Source organism: Nyctereutes procyonoides, unplaced genomic scaffold (genome assembly GCF_905146905.1).
Source record: "Nyctereutes procyonoides isolate TBG_1078 unplaced genomic scaffold, NYPRO_anot_genome, whole genome shotgun sequence".
Lineage (NCBI taxonomy): Eukaryota > Metazoa > Chordata > Mammalia > Carnivora > Canidae > Nyctereutes > Nyctereutes procyonoides.
The window spans coordinates 12,650,146-12,676,261 of record NW_026575122.1 but is presented as its reverse complement, the minus strand read 5'-3'; the positions used below and the strand labels follow the sequence as shown (position 1 = coordinate 12,676,261).

Below are 26,116 nucleotides of genomic sequence, written 5' to 3'. Positions count from 1 at the left end.
GCCTTTGTTTAAACACAACCCACTCAAGATAAATGAAAGATAGTCAACTTTATTATTTATCTCATTCTTTAAAAATAAAAAAGATTTATTTACCTGAGAGAGAGAGAGAGAGAACATGCACACACATGAGTGGGGGGAGAGGCAGAGGGAGACAGAGGGAGAATCCCAACTAGACTCCCCACTGAGTAGGGAGCCTACCGTGGGGCTTAACCTCACTATCCATGAGATTATGACCTAAGCCAAAAATCACGAGTGGGATGCCTAACCAACTGAGCCCCTGTTTGTCTCCTTCTTTAATCATTAGTGTTGTAATATGATTGACCTCTACTCTTTCTTTGGCTAAAATGTGCAGAGCGTAGCTATATTATGATTACATGGAGTTTTGTGAGCTGGCGTGTGGCCCTAATCACCATTTATAACATTGCTTCTTTGGGAAAGTGCACTCTGCCTTTCAAACCACAGCCTTCCAAATGCACATTTGGAACACAATCCGTTTGTGAGCTGGGAACCCTCTGTATTAATGTCTGTTGGCCCAGGGCAGCCCCACAACCAACTGACATGTGGTTTAAGGTTCATGTAACAGCCGGTTCATTTAAATAATGTTAGCTGGAGCTCAGTTCAGGTTCTCAGGTTTCTGGTTAATTTGGAATAGAGGAGGCAGCAGAGTCACAGTGTTCAAACAGCATGTGTAAGGCTCCCCACTCCCTGTAGAGGGATGGCACATTTCTGCTTTTCATGATTTACCCTGTAGGTTTTAGGACCCTCGCAACCTCTTCTGAGGGCAAGCTCTTTCGTTCTATTGAACAACTCATCTTGAAAAAAGAACTGCTTTTAAAAACCAACTATACTTTCAAGCTTGGAAGTTCAGCTAGGGTCATTCTCATTTATTGAGTTCAGGGGCCCTCTCTTTAGGAGGGAAAAGCACATTTAAGTCCTTGATGGGGTTCCTTGCCCTCCCCCACCTTGTTTTCCTTTCCTGATGTCTCCTTTAAGAAGTCTCAGCTTGGGGACGCCAGGGTGGCTCAGTGGTTGAGGGGCTGCCTTCACCTCAGGGCATGATCCTCCTCCCCTCGGAGAGCCTCTTCTCCTTCTGCCTTTGTCTCTGCCCCCCTCTCTCTCTCTGTGTGTCTCTCATGAATAAATAAATAAAATCTTAAAAAAAAAAAAGTCTCAGCTTTAGTAAGTTAGAAGCCAGACAGCTTGTGCCAGACAAGCCAGTCTTTACTGTATTTACTGTAAAAAGGGTAAACATTTATGAAACCCCCACAGTGTGCCAGGCATTGGGCCAAGCACGCTATGTATCTGGTATCACTTCATCCTCAGAATGAGCCAGAGTGACAGGTATCACGGTCCACATCTCACAGATGAAGACATTGAGTTAGAAGAAGTTAATTGCTTTATCTGATAATGTTATAGCAGCAACCACTGCTCTGCTGGCTCCCCAGTCTCTCCGTTGGATGGGAGGCCACTGCTTTACTGGGGGTGACCCCAGGAAACTCCTGGTGTGGAAGTTGTATTTGTCATTTCTTTCTTTTTTTAAAAAAAATTTTATTTATTTATTCATGGGAGGCGCAGAGAAAGATGCAGAGACACAGGCAGAGAGAGAAGCAGGCTCCCTGCAGGGATCCCGATGTGGGACTCAATCCTGGGATCCTGGGGTCATGACCCACGCCAAAGGCAGACACTCAACCCCTGAGCCACCCAGGTGCCCCATATTTGTCATTTCTAGTTGAGACCAAGGACTTGCCTTCCCAGTTCCTACACCTCGGGTTAATTGCCAAGACCATAACACACCTCCATTCTGCAAAAGTCACATTCTCATGGAAGAAAAATACTAATGTTCCTTTTTTTTTTCTCTTGAAGCCTGACATGGGGCTCAATCCCAGGGCCCCAGGGTCATGACCTGAGCCAAAGGCAGATGTATAAGCAACTGAGCCACCCAGGCACCCTTCTCTTGAGTTTAGATATTTGTCCTACTTGGGGGCTTGAAACAACATCAGTTATAGGAGCAATGACAAGAAGACACAGATATTTTTTGCTGGAGTATAAAGCCTTCCAGTGAGTACTCCTGGTTTTACTACACTCCCTGCCCATGATAATAGCTACAGCTTTTGATAGTGCCTACTAGGGCCAGGAACTTTTATATTTAATCTTCAAACCACCCTCCAAGGTAGGTGTACTATTATTATCTTCATTCTACAATTAAGGACAAAGAAGGTCATTTTTGAGCCATCGCTGCTGCTTATAATGCCTTTTTCTTTTCTCATTTCAATCTGCGGAAATCGTTTTACCTCACCCCATCCGAGGGCCTGACCAGCTCTATTCTCTCACCAGACTCTCCCAAATCCCCAGTGGGAATACATTTCTTTCAACCCTATGCTCCACAGCTTTTGCATTTGCCTCTATTCCACACTTGTGCTCTAGGTGCTGGTACATATGTCTCTATGAGCCACCAATCGCAAACATGGGGAAAGCAGAGACTCTGTTCTAATCATCTTGTGCTCACTGCTGTATCTAGCACAATGGCTGGTCTGGGGCCAGAATGAATTGGTGTGGTCACATTTCCAGGTGATCCTGCTTGTGTCCTCAACCTCTTCCTGGCTTATGGAGGGAGAGTGAAGGCAAGTGGATTCCCATAGCCCATTAGCTCCAGGAAGAAGGGGCTATTATCACCATAGCCTTTTGCTGTCCACCCATAACAGGACCATTGAGACTTCTGTGCATTGATATGGACATAAACTTAAAATATAAAAAGGGGCCTAACTTGTGCCCTTAACATAATCCCATGCAGTCCAGATGTGCATATATTACAATCTGTTTTATAATGTGTCATTGTTAATCAGAATGGGGACCCACGTTTGCTGATACTTAATGATGCTGAGATGTGGTTGGGAGAAGGAGAGCAGTGTAAAGGGTAAGACCTGACTCCACTCCATTCTACCTGTTATCTTATTCTTATATTGAATGAATATAAATTTTTGTGTTTAGCCACATAACTGCTGAGAATATGTGCCACACATTGAGTGTTGGTGATGAGTTGCTTTTCTGATTTATTCTAATAAACGTAGTAGTCCTGAAATATTATATGAATAGTTGAAATAGTGCATGTATGGAAATAAAATACATATTTACTTTATTTTAGAATATCGGAGAAATGAAATATCAGTGTTTTTGGTTATTTGTTGTTGATTGCTATTTTTCTTTGGGAAGGATTTCAATTATTCTAAATTACCAAATGGCTATAAACAAAAATTTTGTGCCAGGCATTTTGTCTAATGACTTTTTAAAATTTAATATTCTGGGGTGCCTGGGGGGGGGAGGTGCAGTCAGCTAAGTGTCCAGCTCTTGGTTTTGGCTCAGATCATGATCTGAGGTTCTTGAGATAGAGACCCGTGTCAGGCTCCATGTTCAAGGCAGAATGTGCTTAAAAATCTTTCTCCCTCTCCCCCTCCTGCTCATACTCTCTCTTAAAATAAATAAATCTTAAAAAAATAATAAAATTTAGTATCCTGACTTAAAGTTATATATGTTTAATTTTTACACTAAACATTTTGCTGGATCTCAAAAGAAGGAAAATTTTAGAAGTCATCCTGGATGCAGTAGTTAGGGGGGAATTTAAGGAATAGCTAGACTGTACTACTTTAAGATTTTCCTGAATCTAAAAAAAAAAAAAAAAAAAAGATTTTCCTGAATCTTACGAATATCCATCAAAGTGGCCATAGTTTTGGGGATGACTTCAAGTAAACATCTCAAAGGAAGTTTTATCCTGTTAGAAACATGGAGAAGTACATTGTGTGGTTTCAATACACTGCAAGACTTGAGTTGGGGTACTGTCTGTACTACTGGCTCCCTAGAGTTTTTGGGAGAGACAGCCTTTATTTTTCCCCCTTAGTTGCTATTATATTCATACTTGAAGTATACATTTAAAGCTTTATTAATAGTGAAATGAGAATGAAAATCTCTTGGTAATATGTCATCCAAGTGAAGAATTATCAAAAAGAATAGTCAGAGCTGGTAACACAAGCATGAAAAACCCGATCATTTACTGGGCTTGGGGTGGGTTAATCATCTTTGTTTTCTAAATGGCCTTAGGATTGGAAGGGACACCAGCTTATGAAGAATACCACCAGTAAGAGATATTCATCAAAAAGGTTGTGGAAGAGGAAGCTATTTTGGTTTAACATGAGTTGCTTTTGAGGCACCTCTAGGCCACTCAGGCAGAGCTGTCTCTGGCTTGAGCAGAAAGTTAGGGATAGAGAGAGATTTGGTGTTTGATAGTGATGAATTCTATAGGAGTGAGTAACTATTTCCAGAAAACCTGTAACGTGAGAAGAGAAGGAGGTTCAGGAATATAGTTGATAATTAAGACAGCAGGATTCATAATCAAACAAATTTGGCTTCAAGTTTCAATTATAACACATTCATGTGTCCCCTTAAGACTTGGGACATCTGACTTTTCTCACTTACAGATCTGAGATTTTAATTCACATACCATACAATTCACCATGAATCAAAGTGTATGATTCAGTGGTTTTTAGTATATTCACAAAACAATGCCACTACCATTGCTGTCTAATTCCAGAACATTTTCATCACCTTCCAAAAGAAACTTGTATTCACTAGTAGTCATTCCCCATTTCCCACTTCCTTCATCCCCAGCAACCATTAATTTCTTTGTGTGGATTTGCTTCTTTTAGATGGTTATACCACATTTTGTCTATCTACTCATCAATTGATGGACTTACAGGTTTTTTTTCTACATTTTGGCTGTTATGAATAATGCTGCTATGGAAGTTCATATATAAGTATTTTTTTGGATATATGTTCTCAAATCTCTTTGAGTATATATTCCTAAATATATAGGAGTACAGTTGCTGGGTCATATAGTAACTTTCTGTTTAAGATTTCGAGGAACCGCCACACTATTTTCCAAATTAGCTAAATCATTTTACAATTCCACCAGCAATGTATGAGAGTTCCAGTTTTTTCATATCTTTACTAATAGTTGTCATTATCTGACTAGTTGATTGTAGCCATTCTAGTTAGTGTGAAGGTGTATCTCATTGTGATTTATTTTGATTTTTATTCCCTAATGGCTAGTAATGTTGAACATCGTTTCACGTGATTATTGGCCATTTGTATATCTTCTTTAAAAGATATATATATATATATATATATATATATATATATATATATATATATAAAATCTTCTTTACTTTTTTGGCCATTTTATTTATTTTTTATTTTATTTCTTTTTTCGCCCATTTTAAAATTAGGTCACTAGTGTTCTTATTGTTGAGTTTTAAGAGTTCTGTATATTCTGGATATCAGTTCTTTATCAGCTATATGATTTGCAAAGGTTTCCTTCCATTCTGTGGATTTTCTTTTTATTTATCCTTTGATGGTATGCTTTGAAGTACAAAAGTTCTAAATGTATCTATTTTTGCTTTTGTATATGTGCTTTTGGCACTGTATATAAAAAAATCATCACCTAATCTTAGGCAATAGAGATTTACTACTATGGTTTTTTTCTAAGAGTTTTAGAGTTTTAGTTCTTATATTAAGGTCTTTAATCTGAGTTAATTTTTGTACATGGTATGAGGTAGGGATCCAACTTCGTTCTTTTGTATGCTGATATCCAGTTGTCCCAGCATCATTTGTTGAAAAGACTATTCTTTCCCCATTGAATTATTATCTTGGCCACCCTTGTCATAAATCAAGTGTGTAAATATGACGGTTTATTTCTGGACTCTTAATTCTATCCTTTGATCTGTGTGTCTGTCTGTCTATCCTTGTGCTAGTACTACACTGTTCTTGATTACGGTAGCTTTGTATTAAGTTTTGAATTTGGGAAGTGAAAGTCTTCCAACTTTGTTTTTATTTCCCAAGATTGTCTTAGCTATTTTTGGTGCCTTGTATTTTCTTAAGGATTTTAGAGTCAGATTTTCAGTTTCTGCAAAAAATACAACTGGAATACTGGAATGATAGGGATTGTACTGAATCTATAAACCAATTTTGGGGTATTGCCATATTAACAATATTAAGTCTTCCAATTCATGAACATGGGATTTAAAAAGTTTAGTTAGTTCTTTAACTTCTTTCAGTAATGTTTTGTAATTTTCAGTGTACAAATCTTAAACTGCATTTGTTAAATTTATTCCTAAGTATTTTATTCTTTTTAATTCTAAATGGAATAATTTCCTTAATTTTGTTTTTGAATTATTCAATGTTAAAATATAGAATAACAGTTTATTTTGTATGTTGATCTTGGATCCTGTATTCTTCCTGAACTCATTTTAGTTCTAATAGTTTTTTAGTGGATTCCTTAGGATTTTCTATGTACAAGTTGCTTCTTCCTATTCAATCTGGATTCTTGTGCTCTCTCTCCCTTTCTTTCTCTCCCCTCCTCTCCCCCCTTTCCCCTCCTCTCCTCCCCTTCCCTCCTTTCCTGTTCCCTTCCTTCCCTCTACTCTCCCCTCCTTCCCCTTCCCTTCTCTCCCCTTCCCTTCCCTTCTTTCTTCTTTCTTCCCCAACCATTTTTTTCCTTAGGCTTTTTCAAGTGCTTTTCTGTATCTGTTGATGTGATCAGTATGGTTTTTGTGCTTTGTTCTATTAATACAGTGTATTATATAGATTGATTTTCATATGTTAAGCCAAGTTAGCATTCCTGGGATGAGTCACACTTGGTCATGGTATATAATTCTTTTAATATGCTGCTGGATTGTTGAGCATTTTTGCATCTATATTCATAAAGTATATTGACTTGTAGTCTTTTCTTGTGATTTCTTGTGAGTGTCTAGTTGTAGTAATCAGGGTGATGCTGGCCTCATAGAATGACCTGGGAAGTGTTTCCTTCTCTTCTATTTTTTTTTTGGATGAGTTTGTCAATGACTGATGTTAATTTTTAAAATATTTGTTAGAATTCACCAGTGAAACCCTCTGGGCTGGAGCTTTTCTTTGTGGGATAATTTTTGATTAACAATTCACTGCTTCACTTGTCATAGGTCTTTTTACATTTTCTACTTGCACTTGAGTTAGCTTTGGTGTTTTGTGTTTTTCTAAGAATTTGTCAATTTTGTTTAGGTTGTCTAATTTGTTGGCATAAAACTGTTTGTAGTATTCCCTTATGATCCTTTTTACTTCTGTGGGTTTGGTAGTAATATCCCTCTTTCATTCCTGGTTTTAGTAATTTATTTATTTATTTTTTATTTTTTTTTAAGATTTTATTTATTCATGAGAGACAGAGAGAGAGAGAGAGAGAGAGAGAGAGAGAGAGAGAGAGAGAGGCATAGACCTAGGCAGAGGGAGAAGCAGGCTCCATGCAGGGAACCTGACGTGGGACTTGATCTGGGGTCTCCAGGATCAGGCCCTGGGCCGATGGCAGCGCTATACCGCTGAGCCACCGGGGCTGCCCTGGTTTTAGTAATTTAGATCCTTTCTCTTTTTATTTTGGTCGGTCTAGCTAAATTTTCATCAGTTTTAGTAGACAGACGCTTAACCAACTGAGCCACTCAGGTGCCCCAATTTTCATGATCTTTTTAAGTAATCAACTTTTCTCTATTGTTCTTCTAAGCTCAGTTTTATCTATTTCTACTTTGTTTTATATAATTTCCCATCTTATATTTGCTTTGGGCTTAATTTGCTCTTCTTGCTTTTTTTTAAGACAGAAGTTTAAGTTACTGATTTGAGATCTTTCTCCTTTTTTAATGTAGCTTTACAGCTGTTTCCTGCGGAGCATTACTTTAGCTGCATATATTCATTTTTGGCATATTGAGTTTTTGTTTTCATTCATCTAAGTTTCAAACACATTTAGGAATGTGTTGTTTAATTTTCACATATTTGTGAATTTCCCAAGTTTCTTCCTGTGATTTGTTTCTAGTTTCATTCCATTATTGTTGGAGAACATACTTTGCATGATCTGGGTCCTTTTAAATGTATTGAGGTTGGTTATATGGCCTAATAAATGGTCTGTCCTGGAGAATGTTCCCTGGGCACATATGTGGTGAGGTCAAGGATTTCAGGGCTGATCAAGGAAAGACAGGAACATGAGATGGCAATATTGCACAATCATATTATTGGGCCATATTTTGCTGGGGTTACAGGAGAAGGGAAGACCCTTATAGCAGGAGGCTAACAGGGGAAGAGGAAAAGGGAACTCTCAGGGAGGAGGGGAATGGAGAGGGGGCTTATGTATCTAGATGGCATCATTCAGTGGCAAGATGGGGAGTGCCTGAGTCAGAGAGCACTACAGGGCAGCAGAGGTTTGGGGTCTTTTATAGCCACAGGGTTTATCTGATCTATGGTTAGCAGATATTTGGTGCGGTTTTGCAGGGTATGTAAAGCAGGCAGGTCCTAAGTGGCTACAAATATTATTTTGGATTCGCAAGACTTTGAGTTTGGCTTTGAGCTAATGGTATCAATTTGTTGCGAAAAGATAAACAACATAAAGGCCAATACACAGGGGCTATCTTTGGTCCACTTATATAACAAATTGAGAAAAATGTGTATTCTACTGTTGTTTAGTGGGGTGTTCTATAGATGTCTGTTAGGTATAGTTGGCTTTAGTGTTGTTCCAGTCTTCTATTTCCTTCTTTACCTTCTGCGTACTTGTCTAATCTATCATTGAAAGTGAGGGCATTGGAGTCTTTGTTATTGTTGGATTTTCAATTTCTCCATTTTGTCCCCTCTCTGCATCTCTCCCACCTTCTCTTTTGCCTAGATAACTCTTTCTTGTAACCTAAAAAGTTCAGAATTTATGGTGGTCTGGCTTTTCTGGGCAGGGGGTAACTTTATTGGTTTGGGAGTGGTTTTCAGTTTAATTTTTCTTTTCTAGTCTTGCATCACAGGCCATTGTGCACATTCTAATCCTTTATTGGACAAGAGTTTAATGGAGTTAGGCCAGGAAATGTGATAGGGACCATGCTACACTCAGAACCTCTCCCCTTTGAATTGCTGTAGCTAGCGAGAGTTAAGATTGTTAAAAGTACAAAAGACTAAAAAGGAGTATTATGACCTCCCCATACCACCTCCTGATTTTCCTTCTTATTTTAAAAGGTGTAAGTAAGTATACAATGACTTGGTTTTCCCCTACGTTAACTATTTTTTTAAAAGATTTTATTTATTTATTCATGACACACACACACACACACACACACACAGAGAGAGAGAGAGAGAGAGAGAGAGAGAGAGAGAGAAAGAGTGAGAGAGAGGAAGAGACATAGGCAGAGGGAGAAGCAGCCTCCATGCAGGGAGCCCGATGTGGGACTTGATTCCAGGGCTCATCCCAGGACTCCAGGATCATACCCTGGGCCAAAGGCAGGGGCTGAACTGCTGAGCCATCCAGAGATCCCCCTTTCCTATGTTAACTATTTTAATACTTAAAAAAAAAAAGTCAAACCCAAATGCTTTTCTCCCTTTTTCATGTTTTTGGAACCACTGCTTTATTGGGACCCCAAACACAATGTTTTGCCCACTATAGAATTAAATACTACAGGGAAGTCTCCTTTGTTGCCTAAGATCTGGGTGCCAAGCATCTGGGGCATGACTATCACTCCCTCCTCCCATGCCCGTGTGAACATCATCAAAACCATATGTATATTCTCTGCCACCAAATATCTGTTCACGACTTTTACTCATTTTCTACTTGCATTGTGATTATTTACTGTTACGTTTTGACAGTTTTTTATATATTCTAGATACAAACCCTTTGTTAAATATGTGGTTTGCAAGTGTTTTCTCTAATCTGTAATTTGTCATTTCCTTCTATTAACAGGTTCTTTTTCCTTCTCAGCTTTATTGATGTAGAATTGACAACTTGAAGGATATTGAAAGTGTACAATGTCATGACTTGGTGTACTTTTAACAGGATCTTTTGGATAGTAAAATTTTTAAATTTTGAAGAGGTTTATCAATTTTTCCTTTTATGGATGATGATTTTGGTACCAAATTTAAGAATGCTTTGCCAAATACTAAGCCTTGAAAGAATGAATTTGTCTACTGTTTTTTTTCTAAAAATTTTATAGTTTTTTGCTTTACACTTAAGTCCATGATCTGTTTCAAGTTAATTTTTGTATATAATGGGAGGTTTAGATTATTAAATTTTTTTTTTTTTGCCAGTGGGATAGCCAGTTGCTCTAGTACCACTTGTTGAAAATGCTATCCTTACTCCATTGCATTACATTTACATCTTTGTCAAAAAATAATTGAGCAGATTTGTATGGGTTCATTTCTGGGTTCTCTATTCTGTTTTATTGATTAGGAATACATCTATTCCTTTACCTCTACCACACAGTCTTGATTACTATAGTATAACAGGAAGTCTTACCCTTGGGAAGGATAACTTTCTCCCACTTTATTCTTTTTCAAAATTATTCTGGTCTTCTAGAGCCTGTACCATTCAATATAAATTTTAGAAGAAAGTTGTCAATGTTTACAAAGAAGCTTGCTGAGATTTTGAAATAAGAATTACATTAAACCTGTAGATAAATTTGAGAAGAATTGACATCTTTACAATATTGAGTCTTCCAATCTATGAACATGGTATGTCTTTCCAATCTTGCATACCTTGAAGAAACTCAACATGGTTGTAGTGTATTATTCTTTTATTTTATTTATTTATTTTTTTGGTATTATTCTTTTAAAACATTGTTTGATTTCATTTGTGAGTATTTTGTTGAGAATTTTTGTATCTACATTCATGAGAAATATTGGTCTACAGCTTTCTTTTTTCATGCAGTTTTTTGTCTAGTTTTGGTGTAGCACAATACTAGCCTCATAAGATGAATTGGGAAGCATCCCCTCTTCTATTTTCTGGAAGGAGTTGTGCAAAACTGGTTTCAATTCTTCTTTAAATGTTTGATGGAATTCTCCAGTTAAACTTTCTGGTCTTGGACATTTTGATTTTACCATTATTTTGATGTGAACTTATTTATACTCTGAAGAACAAATAGGGTTGTTCTTCAACACACAGGATTGCTGTGTCCAGGAAGCTCTGGAGAAATTTGGGTCTCAATTAGTATTGTCTGTCAAATGTGTAAGTTCACATTAGACTGTGAACTTCTTCAGAGTTCCTACTGTGTTGGTCATCATTGGAACCTCAGCACCTACAATAGCACCTGGAGTGCAGGAGGTTGCTCAGTGTAAGATTGGTGAATCATTGAATGAATTCTCAGCCCTAGAATTGTGCAGATTGGAAGCCTGATGCAGTTAGAGAAGCCTAGTGAGGAGAGGGTAGCATGGAAGTTCTGGAGTCCTATTTTGGAGATGGAAAAATCTCTTTGGAAGAAAGGAGGAGTTGGCAGATAGGAGGAAGAAATGGAGCCCATTTATGGCTCCATTAATACATACATTAATACATAATGTATTAATGTATGAGCCACTACCACTCAGGCTCTGATCACCCATACCAGCTAGAGTAATCCATTGTGCTGAAGAATTTGAAGAGCATGGGGAGCTGGTGGAGCAGAGGGGTATGTAGGGGATAGGACTAGGTCTGGCTGTAGACTGGTGCTCTTTCCTGCTGTTGGTGTTTCCTTACACAGAAATATGCTCTGAGAATTTTACTTCAATACTGAGGAAGGAAAAGAGATGACAATGTATTGAGCCTAGGCATAGTTTGTAGAGTAGTAATTCTTTATTTAGAGTTGAATAGTCTCAGGTTTGCAGAAGTAATTAAATTGCCTAAGTTGTTGTGAATTTCAAAAACTACCCCAAGTTGTTTTCCACTTGTACTGTAATCTCTAGTTGGCTAAGTGTTTGTTTGTTTTGATATTCCTTAAATTATCCAGTTTTAGAAGATTTTCTGCTAGAGCTTCATTTGTGTGTAGGTGCACATGAGGGCACATACTATGCATGAGCTGAAATGCATGAATTTTTAGATGTATTTCTACTGAGACCCAGTTACTAAGTTCTAGTACTTTGCTTATTTCATAGCATAGCAGAATGCCTGGATTGTTAAATAAATGATTATTTTTAAAAGAAGATTTATTTATTTGAGAGAGAGAGAGAGCATGTGGAAGAGGGGGAGGGCAGAAGGAGAGAGAGACAGAGAGAGAGAGAGAGAGAGAGAGAGAGAGAGAAACAGACTTCCCGCTGAGCCTGGAGCTAATGCAGGCTGGATCCCAGGATCCTGATCATGACCTGAACCAAAATCAGAAGTCAGTCACTTTAACTGATTATTATTACTCTGTATTGGGACATCTTATGGCATTTAAATCCTTTGATTTGTTTTTCTAGCACTATTTGTATTAACTGCTATCTTCAGTAATTGAAATTTTTTTTTAGCACCCACCTATCTACATCATTCTCTGGACAATCATGGACTGCTTTTAAAAATACTTTATTATGTTGAATTGCTATTTGTTTCTGAGCTAAATGTTGATCCATTGTTTTGTAATTTGAGAATTTTGGAATTTTATGGATTATGCAAGCAATGGACCTTATGCTAGTTTATTGATAGTGTTTAGAATAATACCTTCAGTGTGATAATTGCACAGTCAACTGTGGTTGATGGGTCAGTATGTAAAACTGATTATAAATACTGAGTTTCTTAGGCTGTGTCCTAATAGAAGATATTCTCATGCAACTCACTGAAAGTTCTTTCCTTAAAAGCATCTTTACCCTGAACCTAAGTTTAGGCTTAACCAAACATTCTATTTTGTACCTGAGTTAACCGCTCTCTCCTCTGTGCCATCCCTAGGCGTGTATACATCACCCTCTTAACAGAGTATTGGTAAAACTTGTTTACATGCATTTTCTGCTTGTTGGATTTTTAATTCCCTTTGGGCAGGATCCATCTCTGTAACTCTAGTGCCTAATACAATTCCTAATTTAAAGTATAAGCTGAAGGAGGGGAATCACTTTGTATTCACTACCTAGGACAGTGCCGACATGAAGGAAAAAATTCAATAAATTATTGAATAAATAAATTAGTGGCAATAGTTGGTGCTCAGGAAGTCTTGGATGAGTTAATAAATTGGTATGTAGTTATGCAGTGTGCTTCATAGGCAAAAATCACAGTCATAATGTGGATGTAGTAACCGTATGAGGGATACATAGGCCTGGATTTGTTTTTCAAGGTGACTCTCTTCCCTCAGCAAGAACATTGAACACCTGATAGTAAACAAGAGTTGAATTATCATTGGATGAGAGAATAGACAATGAGGAATGGAGGGTGCTGTTAGATCACATGGATTCTTTTTAACCCTATGAATTTCAGTACACCGAGTTGTGTATGTGGAAAGGACCTTTGTCCTTCACACATTTAGGAAATGCTGGCCAAAACAGTTTTATACATTTGCTCTTGTAAAACAACTCATTTCTCAAGTTATTTAGGAAAGGGAAGAGGAATTGCATGGAAAGTAGATATGTAGTTTTCATATTTTTTTAACTTTTCTGTTTTGACTGTTCCTTTACTTGCAGCATTTTAGCAGTTTATTGACAGATCATTAATCATCTTAGGAAAGGGAGAAATCCAGTGTTTTCTTCTTCCAATAATGGGTAGACATTCATGTTTTCATCTGCCTTATAAAAGAAATCTGTAGTTAGAAAAGTTAGAGTACAAACATGGTTATTTCAAGAATAACAAGAAAAAATATATATTTCATACATATTTGAACCATCATGCAAAACAGAATGAAAAATCAAACTAAAACCTACCTGCTCAAGCATGTCTCATTGGCTCATAGCTTCATCAAAGATGGGAACGGGTGTTAGAAAGTCCATAGAGGGACACCTGGGTGGCTCAGCCGTTTAGCACCTGCCCAGAGCGTGATCCTGGAGTCCCGGGATCAAGTCCCCTCCCTGCGAGGAGCCTGCTTCTTCCTCTGCCTGTGTCTCTGCCTCTCCTTCTCTCTGTGTCTCTCATGAATAAATAAATAAAATCTTTTAAAAGAATAAAGTCCATAGAGAGGATGTATGGCAGGAGGCAGATATTGAAGTGATGCCTGAGCTGCTGGCTCTTCAAAATATGACTGAAGGAGGCAGTGTCTGGCATTCAGATGCTTTTCAGAGCTGAGGCTTTTGCTTCCCATTATATGCAAAGGGGTTTTTGCCTTGACTGGAGAGGGAGCTATGCAGATATATCAAGGTCTTCCAAATTACTTCTTTCCTTTAGTTTTTGGTGCATTGTACATATTTCCCTCTTCTAATTCCTAATTTCTTGGATTCCTGTTGCCTCTTTAATCTTTTTTTTTCTTTTTTTGCCTTTTACCGGATCCCTAGTCTCCTATTCCAAATGCTTAAAATGAGTGCTAGCCTTGATCCATGAGCATCCTTCTTCTAGTCTAGTCCATAGCGCCTTGTAGGAAGGGGGTTTTAAGTTTCTGGAATCGGATGAGAAGCAGCCAAGTGGCAACTTAGAGGAAAATGGAAAGGATTGTCAGATTCCCATAGTTCAGGAAGTGAGCAATACTGACTTTTGGTGCCAGAAGATCTTGAAGTACGGTAGAGAGGTCATGGATGTATGTTCGGGAAACTTGTAAAGTAAATCAATAAAATGCTACCAGATAAAGGCTTCACATGAATGCCAGTAAAAATTTCAGATTTGATGGGGACAGTCTATTGCTCTCACATATTACTTGTAGTTATACTTCATATAGCTGGTAAGTTATAAATACATAATTGTAATTGTGATTATTTTGTTTCACTCCCTTAAATAAGCTCCATAAGAACAAGGATTAATGCATGTATTCCCAGCATGTAGAACAGGGCAAGGCATGTAGCAGATTACCAATAAATATTTGCTAAATATAGAAGTGCCACCATGTTTCTCTATTCCAGTCCTAGGTGGAATAGAAGACTGAATTTGTCATCCGAAATGCCTCGTTTCAGACCTGGCTCTGCCTCTTTTGAGCTGTGCCGTCCAGCCCCTCAGAGCCTCAGTATCTTAGGAGTTTAATAGAATTTCTGTGGAGGTTCCCAAGTAACAAAGCATTTGGTTGGACATTTTATGGTTGGATGTCTATCTGTGCTCTTCTCACCCTAATGCCAGTTTTTCACCATCCTTTCATTATCCCCTTGCCTTCCGACTGATAGTCTTCAAATCAGGGCTCTTTACCTAAGGGTTAGAGTTTAAGTGGAGAAAGAACTAACATTTTGCAATGGTTTTTTCATTACAAAAATCTCAGGAAACAAAAAGCACAACTGTAAGCCTCATGAACCTTAGGTTTTCTTGCCACATAGCAGCAGCTGAACTGCTGAGAAGGGACAAAAGCAGGAAAGTCTTTTGCAAAGCCTGCAAATCTCTGCCTCCCCGCAGGGTCTGCAGCGGTAAAATCTGTGTGAGATGTGAGGCACAAGGCAACAGCCAGGTGTTGCGTGTTGTGGGGCCGGGGTGGGGGGAGGCCACACATTTTCCTGAGTCACTTAAGAAACAGACCCTTCAAACTGCGGGAAGGCTGGGCCTCAGGAGAGGGGAGGCAGCCACTCTGGCTACTCTTGTAAGTCGCTTTCCCATTTCCTTCCACTAAGAAGAAAAGACAGAAGACGGGCAGTAGGTAAAACAGGATGTAAAGTTTATATACAAGAATATAATGTTTATCTGAAATATTTACAGTGTTGGTTAAAGCAATATTTTTACAACTTTTTAAGGTCAACTACTATGTATATTACAGGTAAGCTACAATGGTTTAATTTGCAAAATTAAGTAAAAAATGTTTTAAACAAAGCTTAAAGTACTCAGGTCAATTATAAAATCTGTTTTGCCCTTTATTCGAAGAACTCATGCTATGATGGTTAATGTGCTTTTGATAAATGGAAGTATTCTACCGGGAGATGCAGTACATGCTGCTACTGTTGTAAGTTCCCAACGAGGGTGTACAATGACAGATGAATAAGACTTAGGCTCTGAGTCTCAGGCTGGAGCTGAGAGACGTCGAGATAACAGCCAGCTTTATCTCAACGAGGATTGTGACCCACCACAGTTTGGGCCACATCGAAAAATGAAGCCATTTGCACGTTACAGCAACCTTAGCAGAGAGTGAAAATCAGTTGGCCCAAACCAAACAGAAGGAAAGTCAGACCCAAGTCACAGCTGTACCTATTCAAAACTAAAGTGAGCTATTTAAAAACTTCGTAAAAATATTCATGATTTTATTAGTTTGAACATTTCTACAAGATCTGGGTGGGTTCTTCCTGTATGTGAAAACAGCTATCCACTCCTGAGGCCTCCTAAGGCCTTATAACTCAGGAGATGCCAGGGTGCAAACGTGCAAAAGGCAAGGGAAGCTGCTCCAGGCTGGGGCCAGAGCTGCAAGGGCCTGTGCTTGGGGGATGAGAGCTGGGGACCCAGAGCGGAAGTGGTCAGCCAGGCCCTGGAGGCGGCCTGGGGAGGGGGGGGGCAAACTAGCACTGCAACTTGCGGATGCTGCGGGAGATGCGCTTGAACTCTCTCTGCCCCTTTTGCCACCGCTTCACTGAGGTGATCACCAGCTCCCCACCTAGTTTCTGTCCCATGACCAGATAAGGCGCGTTGATGTCATTCATCTCCTCGCAGGTGCACTGCAGGCTGTCTTTCAGCCACAGCACAGATTTCTTCAGGTCCCTTTCAGACACACCGTTCAGCTTGTAAATGGTCTTGCTCTTGGTCTCCAGGATGATTTTGGTATCTCTGTTGATGTAGGTTATCTCCTTCACTTTTATTTTCAGTGCTACGGAAGACAAGAGGGGTGAGAATCACACCGGTTGTAATAAGGGGATGCGCACTACACAGAGTGGGAGCTTTGCTCACCCTCTTCCGCTGCATATTTGTGTGACTTGGCCTGGGGGAGGGAAGAAGAGCTTCCTGCAGCTAATGAGACTATCAGGGGCTGCAGGTGGGGGGTGGGGAGCCGGAGGCAGCAGGTGGCTTCATTTCTAAAGCCTCAAAGGGCTAGCCAGGCGCTTTATTTCAAATCAGCCACCCTTTCAAAAATCTCTTGGCGGGACTCAATTAACTTTTCTTCCTCGCCCTTGTGTTCTTGTGTTTGTACGTAGGTTGCATGTGGTTTGTGCTCTCCTCAACAAATGACTTCCCCTATTGCAAACTTCAGCATGAAAAGAAATGCCTGACTCTTAGGTGAAACGTGATCCATCTGTGGCCATAAACTTTAAACTCAATTTATTACGTTGGAGAGGTTTTTGGACAAACCTGTAAGGAAATTATATCACACAATCATTGTTTTCTAAAGAACAGACTACGGGAAGGAGAATGGATCTTACAGCAGCTGCATTTGATTTGGTAAAGCAACTAGGAGAAAAAAATATCCAAGACTCTAAGAGCACAACATGTTTAGCTGTAAAAAGTGTTTTTCTGAAGATCTCATCCTCATCTGCTATCATTTGCCTGTCCAAAGCCAAGGCGTTTACAGATCATATATGTACCGTTTCCAAAATGGATATGTAGACTCACTAGAATGCTAAGACCACAAGTAAGTGGTTCACTATAAAAGACACATTTTACAGTCATGAGCACTCTGCTTTGGGAAAGAATACCCTCCAAGCATACATGCTGGAATTAAATTTCGAGACTCCTTGAAGGCAGGGAAAGGGTAGAGTTTTAAGGTTGGAAAGGATCATCCAGTTAAAATCTCTTGTTGATACAAAAACAATTTGAAATCCAGAGAAGTTAGTGACTTACATGAGGTCACCCACTTGGGTTGCGTCCTGGCTAAGTCTAGTTGTGGAACCCTGGTCCCCAAACCTCCTCCTCTTAACACTGCTGTGCTCTCTTAAACTTCTGGTCCTGTTCAGAACATTAACATGCCGAACTGTAATGTAGCCTAAGACTCTTCATGACATTGACAAGTGTTCCATATAGATGATGTGCAAATGGCACTTCCTGACTTTGATGGAGTTTAATGTATTATTTAAATTAGTAATAGAGGAAGAGGGTTTTTTTTTTTCTCTCTCTCTGTGTGTAACTGCTTTGGGGATCTCTCTCTCTCTCTCTTTCCCTCTCCCTCTCCCAGAAAGGGAATTTGAATAATCATGGCTTTTCTGGCCAACCAGGACATGATGAAGCTCAACCAAATAAATCAAGGGTGCTGTGATTTGGCCAACCATTATTTTGTCAGATGTGCATCTAAACCATAGTACTGAGTTCTCAGGGTTTATGAGACTGAAGTCATGGAATAAGTCCCATGGAGATGTCACACGTTCCTGATGCCTCTGCATAAGGGGTGGGTGGGAAAGTCACATGGTGGTAGAGTTAATTATGTTACCTGGGAGCCTTGTCTATAGCACAGATAGAACATGTGTGATAGAGCACCTGGTCAAATTAAACATTCTTGAGCTCAAAACATCAGAAAACCATTACTTTTAACCAGGAGGAAGATTTATTACTTAGTTTTTTCTAGTTATAAAATAATCAACTATGCAAAAGCTCACCATGGGAAGACAACAGGCATTTCCTCTCTGGATTTTCAGCTGGGACCAAATATAGAGATTCAAAGCCCTAAAATAACTTTTCCTGCCCTGGAAGATGTGAATGGGGATGCAGAAAGTGATAAGAAACAGAGGTGATGGTACTAACTGATCCAACAATAGATTGTATGCAGAGGCAGGCAGCTCTGGGCTATTCTTTCTGCACCAGGACTTTTACCATTGAAATAAGGAGGCCTTCTACATTTTTCTCTATACTTCAGGACTGCAGTGGGGAAAGAGTGTGAGCTTTTGTGGAGGTTTAAGTTAAATAAATCAGATTTCTACCCTTGGTCCTTCTACTTTTCCATTACTTTCCAAAGTATAGAGGCAATAGAGAGTACTGCTTATAAACCAGGAGTATATGATGCACTTCAAAGCTACCATTCAGGTTCATTATCCCTTTTGGGACAAGCTTAATGTGAGGAAATAGCAAACACAGCTGTGAGGTAGTCTGTGTGTGTGATAGCTTAAATGTGATGATACCCATGTTCTCAAAGGCTTTCTCCTCTAAGAAGAGAACACTAGGACACACACTGTCACACACATACACACTTTTTTGGGGGCTAGGTCTTGATAGAACATCCTTAGGAAGTGGGTCTTTTGTAAGGGAAGCCATAAAACAAGTATTAGTATGTGTATGTGTACACGTGCCCTAGTTTCAATCATTTTAGAGCCCCATCATATAACTAACTTTTTCGTGGAAAGTTAGGAGAGACAGCTGTGCTATTATATCTAGTGCAAAGGACATAAGCTACTAGAAGAAAATGATATTTTATATATATTTTAATGTAAATTCTATTAAAATTCTATTTTTCTATTTTTCCCTTAATTAAATCGTGTAGCATGGAAGCTCAGAAGTGTGTTTTGGTAAGGCGCTGGAGATCTGAGATGGCTGCTACCAGCCTGCCTGGCCTTCACTACTTACAGTTGTATATATTTAAATAGAGACATACGAAACCCTATCATCCCATTTGTGGTTCCTCCTGAGGGGACAGATTGGTTAGAATTTAGGATCGCCTCTTTTCTTTTTCCCTTCCTTAGCAGTGTGAAGTTTTTCCTAGAGCTACGGCTGTTCTAGGATCAGCTAAAGTTAAACCCAGGACACTTCTGGAAGAGACCCGGGGTTGTAAGGAATAGTGATAGTGTAGTTTCCAAAGCTTCAGGGACCTGATCAGGTCTGAGATTGCTGGGATGAGAAGTTCTAAGGAGCCCGTGGGAAGGCAGCCCCAGCAGAGAGTGCTGAAGTGATGTCTCTCAGTTTCAAGGACTCCGTTGAGTATACAACAATTTTAATATGAATCTGCTAGGCTCTGTTATTGTTAGATAGAACGGGAACTGTATCTGCTTACCAGTAAGTTCAACCGTCTGGCTGAATACTTTTATGGGATACCAGCCTCTCAAAAACATCAAAATGTGCCTCCCCTTGGAATGGGACAAAGACAAGAACGCCCCCGGGAACCTCTGCGTGAAGTTCGTGGCCACTCCTGACTCCAAAGTTAGCACTGATTCTGGGTCTAGCTGGGCTCCTGCCCTCACCACAGAGCTCTCAGGGTGGTGGAGAGGTGCTGATGAAGCTCTGTGTGGATAGTCTCCATCCCTCTTTCCTCTAAAATTCTCTCTTAAGGTTAGTGACCTACACGCTGTGAACCCGGGTAACAAATCACACCCATTATCGTCCCCAAGCCCGGTATCATCATGGCACCTCTCATGTATTTCGCCAAAGTAAATTCCTAGACCTTATTTTATTTTTAAATTTAAAGAATGCCTCCCCCCGAGATTGTTAACCAATACCTTGGATGTAGTCACTGGTCACACAGTCACTAGTAATGGGATGTAAAGGAGCAAAGTGTTATGGGCTATGAACAAGGTAAACATATTTGAGGCTGGAGTAAACTTTTATTTTTTGCTTACTAATGCCTTCAAAATGTTTTTGCTGGGGCTAATATTTACATGCTTCTATTCCTGATACACCTATCAAGGGACTGAAAGAGAACACGACCCAAGATTATGCTTACTGGCAAACAAAAGTCAAAGTGAAATGAAAAATGGGCCACTGAAAATTCCTAATTTGAGTAATTCTCATTATTTGATGATTGTTTAACAGAACAATGAACCTCACCTAAAAAGATACAGCTTAGAGCAAGATAGTTGGCATAGGGAGGCCACTGGGATAGAGCAAGTTGGAAGACTTTGGGAAAGATGAGCTATGATGGTATATTATGCAAGTTTTATCCAGTGACATCTTAACGATTTGTACTTTTAAGTTTTACTGGTAAATAAAACTTTTGAATGTGAGATCTTTTGCTGTTGGTGGCGTATTACTTACCAAAATCATTTTTACAAAGAGTTTCCATTATGTCGTTGTCATCCTCATTTTTATTTTTGCAGGCTTCGCATACCTTTGGAGCTAGAAACGTGAACAATTAGTAAATGTGCAACAGCAGGTGGCGTTTGTAAACAACTCAAAGGGACTTTATCCAGACAAGAGTAGCAATTGTACAGTAAGACCCCAGCTTCTGCCTCCTTTGAAAAGGATCACTCATTCCCAAGAAAGTCTTCCATGACTTCTGTTTTTTGATGGGCAAAACAAGAATACCTATCGTTGTGTTTAATAAATGATGAATCAACACCCCACCTGCACCCCACAAGGGGGTTAGGGGCAGGGTATACAGAGGGTTTTGGCTTTTTAGCTCTTCCTCCCCACCCCTGAGACAAATTCTGTCTCTGAAAAAAGTTGTTTCCAAACTCTCTCTGAAGAGAAAGCACCAGAGAAACCTCGAGGAGTTTTGGAAAATTGGTTGCCACAAAATATGGCCAAGAGATTGTCTTTTTCAGCTGCAGGACACCAGTGCAGCTCAGTCTCTGCTGGACTCTTCAGGAGACTCGTGTCTTGGGGAGGTCACTTCAAGAGATTTTCAAGTCTGGACAGGGAGAGGTGGTCAGTGCTGTAGGGGTTACGTATGGGCTCTCCCTCTTTGGAAAGACCCCTCAACAACCACAGCAGCCTGCTCTCACTGGTTCTGCACCCCCCCCCCCCCCCCGTGCTTTCTGTCAAGTTTGTGGCAGGGGTAAGCTGCTTTTATGTCACTGTTATCTTCCTCTCCCTTGCAGGTTCTTCCTGCTCCCCTTTGTTCATTTCAGACGCCCCAAAACAAACAATCCCCCACCCCCCAACAACCTCAAACCAAAAAACAATCAGCCAAACAAACAAACAAAAAAAAACCCAAAGCTTTTTCTGAAGTGAATCATAATTGAAGCAAACTGTCTATGGGGGTCTGACCAAATGTAGGCGCAAGGATCAGAGAGCCTACTAAAGGCTCTTCTAAAAGAGTCTGATTTTGGGGGGAAGAAAGCAAACATACTATTCCCTTTCTTGCATTTATAAATGTGCTAATGCTAGGTCTAAAATTTAGGTAAAATTTGCTTTTCATTAATATGAAATTGAATTGTCACAGAAAAAGACCTTGGTGACTCATGATGTAAGAGACATGTACCAAATTAGAAAAATCGCAGAGCATATCTTGAAGACCATAAACTTTTTATTTTGAAGGGGGAAAATGGCGATTTGGAGAAATGTAGTTTTTATAACGTTGGTGCGGATGGTGGAAAGAAATAAAAACAAAAGTAACACACATAAAACTGTCCTTAATTCCCCTCACTCAAACAAAATGAAACATTTCCAATTAGGGGCTCTAGGAATGTATATAAAATGTTACTAACCTGTATTGGTTGGTCTGTGGTATATGTTGGACAAATGTTTGAAATATGCCAAACATTTGCAATAAATTAGAAATCTAACCAATAAGATGATTGCAAGCCCGAGGTGCCTGCCAGGAAAGATTGCTAAACAACTGTGCATTTTCTTTAACCAATGATGGCTATAGGAAAACAATTAGAGATTGAAAGAGAGGCTGCTGGAGCCCTGCAGGGGATTAGGAAGCTCCCTTTCCATCTCCTGGGGACCTGAATCGGCTCAGACACATTGTGTACGTTTTTCTTCCAGGAAGAGTATCAAGAACCATGAGGTTTTCATTGCTTTGATGGTTTTTTTTTTTTTTTTTTTTTGCACAGGAACTCCCCCTCTGTTTTCTGAAAACCTGGGAAACTCTCTTTTGCACGATTTTCTCCAGTTAATTAAAACCACTCCTAAGATATAAGCTGATTAGTGATAGAAAAATGATTCCTGGAGGTTCGCTTTCTGCCCTCTTCCTTAGATACCCGAACAGCACGACCAGTGCCCCATTTTCAACGTGCTGCGAGCCAGCCCGGCTTTTATTTCCAAAACCTAAGTGGGCAAAGAACAGAAAACACCGTAAAAGACTATCTGTGCGCTCTGGGTACCCGGCCTGTGCGGGAACGTTTCCGTGCCTAGGACCCTGCCCGGCGGTGACAACTGTCGCCTGGGGCCGAGCCAGAAAGCTCTGGCCAGGGTGCTCACTCCCAGCGCCTCCTCCCCCGGGCCGGCCAGCGCTCTCAGACGTGAGCTCCCAGGACTACCCTCTTTAAAAAAATTGCATATCTCGAAGAGAAAAGAGAAACGCCTTTCAGTTGTTTTCTTTTTCTTTTTTTCCTTTTCTTTTAATCTTCTCTAAGAAAGAGCAACTGGTATAACTCGGAAGGGAATGAGAGACTCGGAGGGGAGGGGGTGTGTGTGTGTGTGTATGTGTGGGGTCTCAAAATCGTCCCGATGCCACGGGGAGGGCAAGAGGAGCGTCTGCCCCGCCTGGGACTGGCACCCGAGGCGGGGACACGTCGGGGTGTGGGGCGAGCGCCGCGAGCTTCTGCACGAAAAGCCTTAGCAGAGCGGGGTGGGGGCCGGGTGGGGGCCGGGTGGGGGCGGAGGCGAGCAGAGGCTTACCTTCCTCGGTGGCCGGCAGGAGATGGTCGCTGCTGGCGAGGGGTATGCAGAGGTCGTTGTCCTGGGGGAATCGGTCGCACTCGAGCATGTCCGGCCAGGGGAAGCCGAAGGCCGACATGACCGGGGCGCAGCGGTCCTTCACCTGCACGCAGAGAGAGTGGCACGGCTGGATGGTCTCGTCCAGGTCGTCGAGGCACACGGGGGCGAAGAGCGAGCAGAGGAACTTCTTGGTGTCCGGGTGGCACTGCTTCATGACCAGCGGGATCCAGGCGCCCGCCTGCTCCAGCACCTCCTTCATGGTCTCGTGGCCCAGCAGGTTGGGCAGCCGCATGTTCTGGTACTCGATGCCGTGGCACAGCTGCAGGTTGGCCGGGATGGGCTTGCAGTTGCTGCGCTTGTAGGAGAAGTCGGGCTGGCCGAAGAAGAGCCCGCGCGCCGAGCCCAAGCAGCAGTGCGACGCTAGGACGAGCAGCAGGAGCGAGCCGGGGCCCCGCGGCATCGTGGGCGCGCGACCCCCGCGGGGCGGAGAGCGGAGCCTGGGCAGCAAGCGGAGGCAGCCGCGCCGGGTCGGTCCCCGCCCGCTCGCCCTGTCGGCGCGCTCGGGGGCCTGGAGAGGCGGCGGCCGCAGCGCCGAGGCACCGGGAGCGCCGAGGGCCCGCGGGAGACGCCGTGCGCTGGGCTTGGCGCCGCTCGCCCGAGCTCGGCTCCGGGGGGCTCCGACCCGGGGGAGCAGACTGAGCCGCGGCTGGGGCCCCGCCAGAGGTTCCTTGGCCTTTTTTATGCAAATCTGGGGGTGGGGGGAGAAAGGGAGGAGCCAGCGGAGAGTAATCCGAGGAGGCTTGGTCACTACTCTTTTGGTCTGGTTTTCCGTTGCGAATGCCCCTCACGCGCTCCCTGAAGGAAATTCCGCCTCCCCTCCACCCCCTTCAGATGCTGCAGCCCGTGTGCAACGCGGTTGCTTTAAACAACAAGCAACCCCGCCGGCCTGGCCGCGGCGCCCCCTCCCCCCGCCGCCCCCGCCCCCCGGCCCCGGGGGCCTGCGGAGCTGGGGGGACGCGGCGGCAGCGGCGGGCGCCTGTGGCCACCCGGCCCGGGCGGCAGCGCGCTCCGCCCCCCGCGAGGCCCAGGTCTGGGGCTGTTGGACCCCGGCCCGGAGCTTCGGCCTCGACCCCGGAGCTGCGCGGCCGAACTGCATCTGCCGCAGTTCTTTGTGCCTCGGTCCCGCGCGCCCGGGACCTGTCCGCGGGAGGCCGCGCCGGCGAGCCTGGTTTCCTCTCCGATCTGCAGCCACGGGGCCCCCAGACGGGCCCATTTCCATACGGTGTGATGTGCGCCCTTCAAAAAAAAAAAAAAAGTCAGAATTACAAATAAAGTCGTGCGAGCAAGGCTTTTACGCGGAAAGGGGAATTTCCCCCCAAACGTTGGGGTTGTTACGCTGTTGGAAGTCAGTCTAGATTTTGCCGTTGTGTTAATGCCTTTGCAGAGTCTCATCAGACGCACACACAACTGCCCACCATTTCCCGGGTTTGGAAAAGAGACCAGCCTCCCCCCCACCCCCCACCCCCTTAAATGAAAGTGATGACTCAATGCTCGAGGGCAGCGCGGGCCCTAACACTCAGGCCCTCGCGGCGCGGCGCTCAGGGGAGCCGGAGTTTGGAAAGAATCGCGCCGGGCCCGTAGGACTTGGCAGAAAATGTGCCAGGTGGGCAGCCTGGAAGGGGGTAGGCGCAGAGCAAGGAGCGCTGCCTAGAGATCCACGAGCGCCAGTCGGGGCCTTGGCGGCGGTGGTTCGTGCATCCTGCACAGGCCAGCGGGCCCCCAGTGTGCGGCAGGAGGCAGGCCGCCCCTCGCTCTCGTGGGGCCGGGGCTCCGCTACTGCCCTCGAGGACTGCAAACAGTAAGTTTACAGCTGGAAACCGGGACTTGGGTGCCAGGAGAGGGACGATGGGTGTGTGTGTGTGTGTGTGTGTGTGTGTGTGTAGGGGCCTCCTTCTCGCTAATCGCTAGTCTGCCCTAAGGGCAGGTCGTCTCCGCCCCCTCAGCCTCCCTAGCTTGGTGGCCGTGCAGATCCAAACAAATGATCCCCGGAGAGCCACCCGGCCAGGGTTCTTGCACACGTGCGGTAGCGCCTTGTTATCACTCCCCGGCCGCTCCGCTCGGAGCTCGCCACGGGCTCTGTCCGCAGCGTCCCCGTCTCCCTCCTTCCGGAAAGATGCAGCGGCCCCGGCGGCCTCCCAGGTTCAAGTCGTCCCGCCTGCATCGGGGTCCGAGTGCTTTGGGGAGGGGCTACGTGTGTGGATGGGGAAAGCCCACTCGGTGTTATTTCCGTCCCCTCCCGGCCGTACACACGTCAGGGAAATCACCGTCTGGAGGGAGAGCATCTTCTGGCCTCCAAGAACCTGTGTCCCTGCATGTAGATCCAGCTTCTAGCTTTTCTGTGACCCCGTGATCTTCTGGGGGCAGCGCCTGGGGCGGCAGCCAAAGGCCATTCTTCCGCGGGACTAGCCCCAGGCCTTTTCGTTTCTAGCTAAAGCACCAACAGGCCTAAAACCTGCGCTCCCCAACACAAACTATTTTGGAAATAAACCCCACAGGAAACAGAGGCACACCGAATCCAGCAATTAAGCAGAACCCGAGCTCTGGGAGATGCTAGGACGTGGGCCTGGGGCGGGACGGGGCCATCCCGCCTCCACCGCCCCCAACCCCAACCCCAACGCCCTCCCTCGGGGTCGTCTCGGGCCTTCAGACTCCCAAGCTCGGGACCGGGGAGCCCGATGCGGGTGCGGCTCGGGGAAGGCGGGGACGGCCGCACACCCCCAGCAGCCAGGACGCCGGGCGCCCTCGCGGCCGCCGGGCCCC

At 42.9% G+C, this 26,116-nt stretch overlaps 1 protein-coding gene across 1 annotated transcript; it reads right to left on the bottom strand.

The window, feature by feature from the left end:
- Nucleotides 1-15,512: 15,512 nt before the first annotated feature.
- On the bottom strand, nucleotides 15,513-24,016 carry SFRP2 (secreted frizzled related protein 2). The gene is made up of 3 exons (XM_055336247.1): nucleotides 23,258-24,016; nucleotides 20,726-20,806; nucleotides 15,513-16,646 (listed from the first exon to the last, which is right to left on the bottom strand). Exons 1-3 carry the CDS (start codon nucleotides 23,754-23,756, stop codon nucleotides 16,342-16,344), a joined length of 885 nt encoding a protein of 294 aa, XP_055192222.1. The 5' UTR covers nucleotides 23,757-24,016; the 3' UTR covers nucleotides 15,513-16,341.
- Nucleotides 24,017-26,116: the final 2,100 nt, after the last annotated feature.

Coding starts and splice junctions, on each gene's coding strand:
- SFRP2 (XM_055336247.1), bottom strand. CDS start 23,756: ATGCCGCGGGGCCCCGGCTCGCTCCTGCTGCTCGTCCTAGCGTCGCAC. Junction 20,807..23,257: donor CCTGCCGGCCACCGAGGAAG/GTAAGCCTCTGC, acceptor TCACGTTTCTAG/CTCCAAAGGTATGCGAAGCC. Junction 16,647..20,725: donor TCTTTGTAAAAATGATTTTG/GTAAGTAATACG, acceptor TGTCTTCCGTAG/CACTGAAAATAAAAGTGAAG.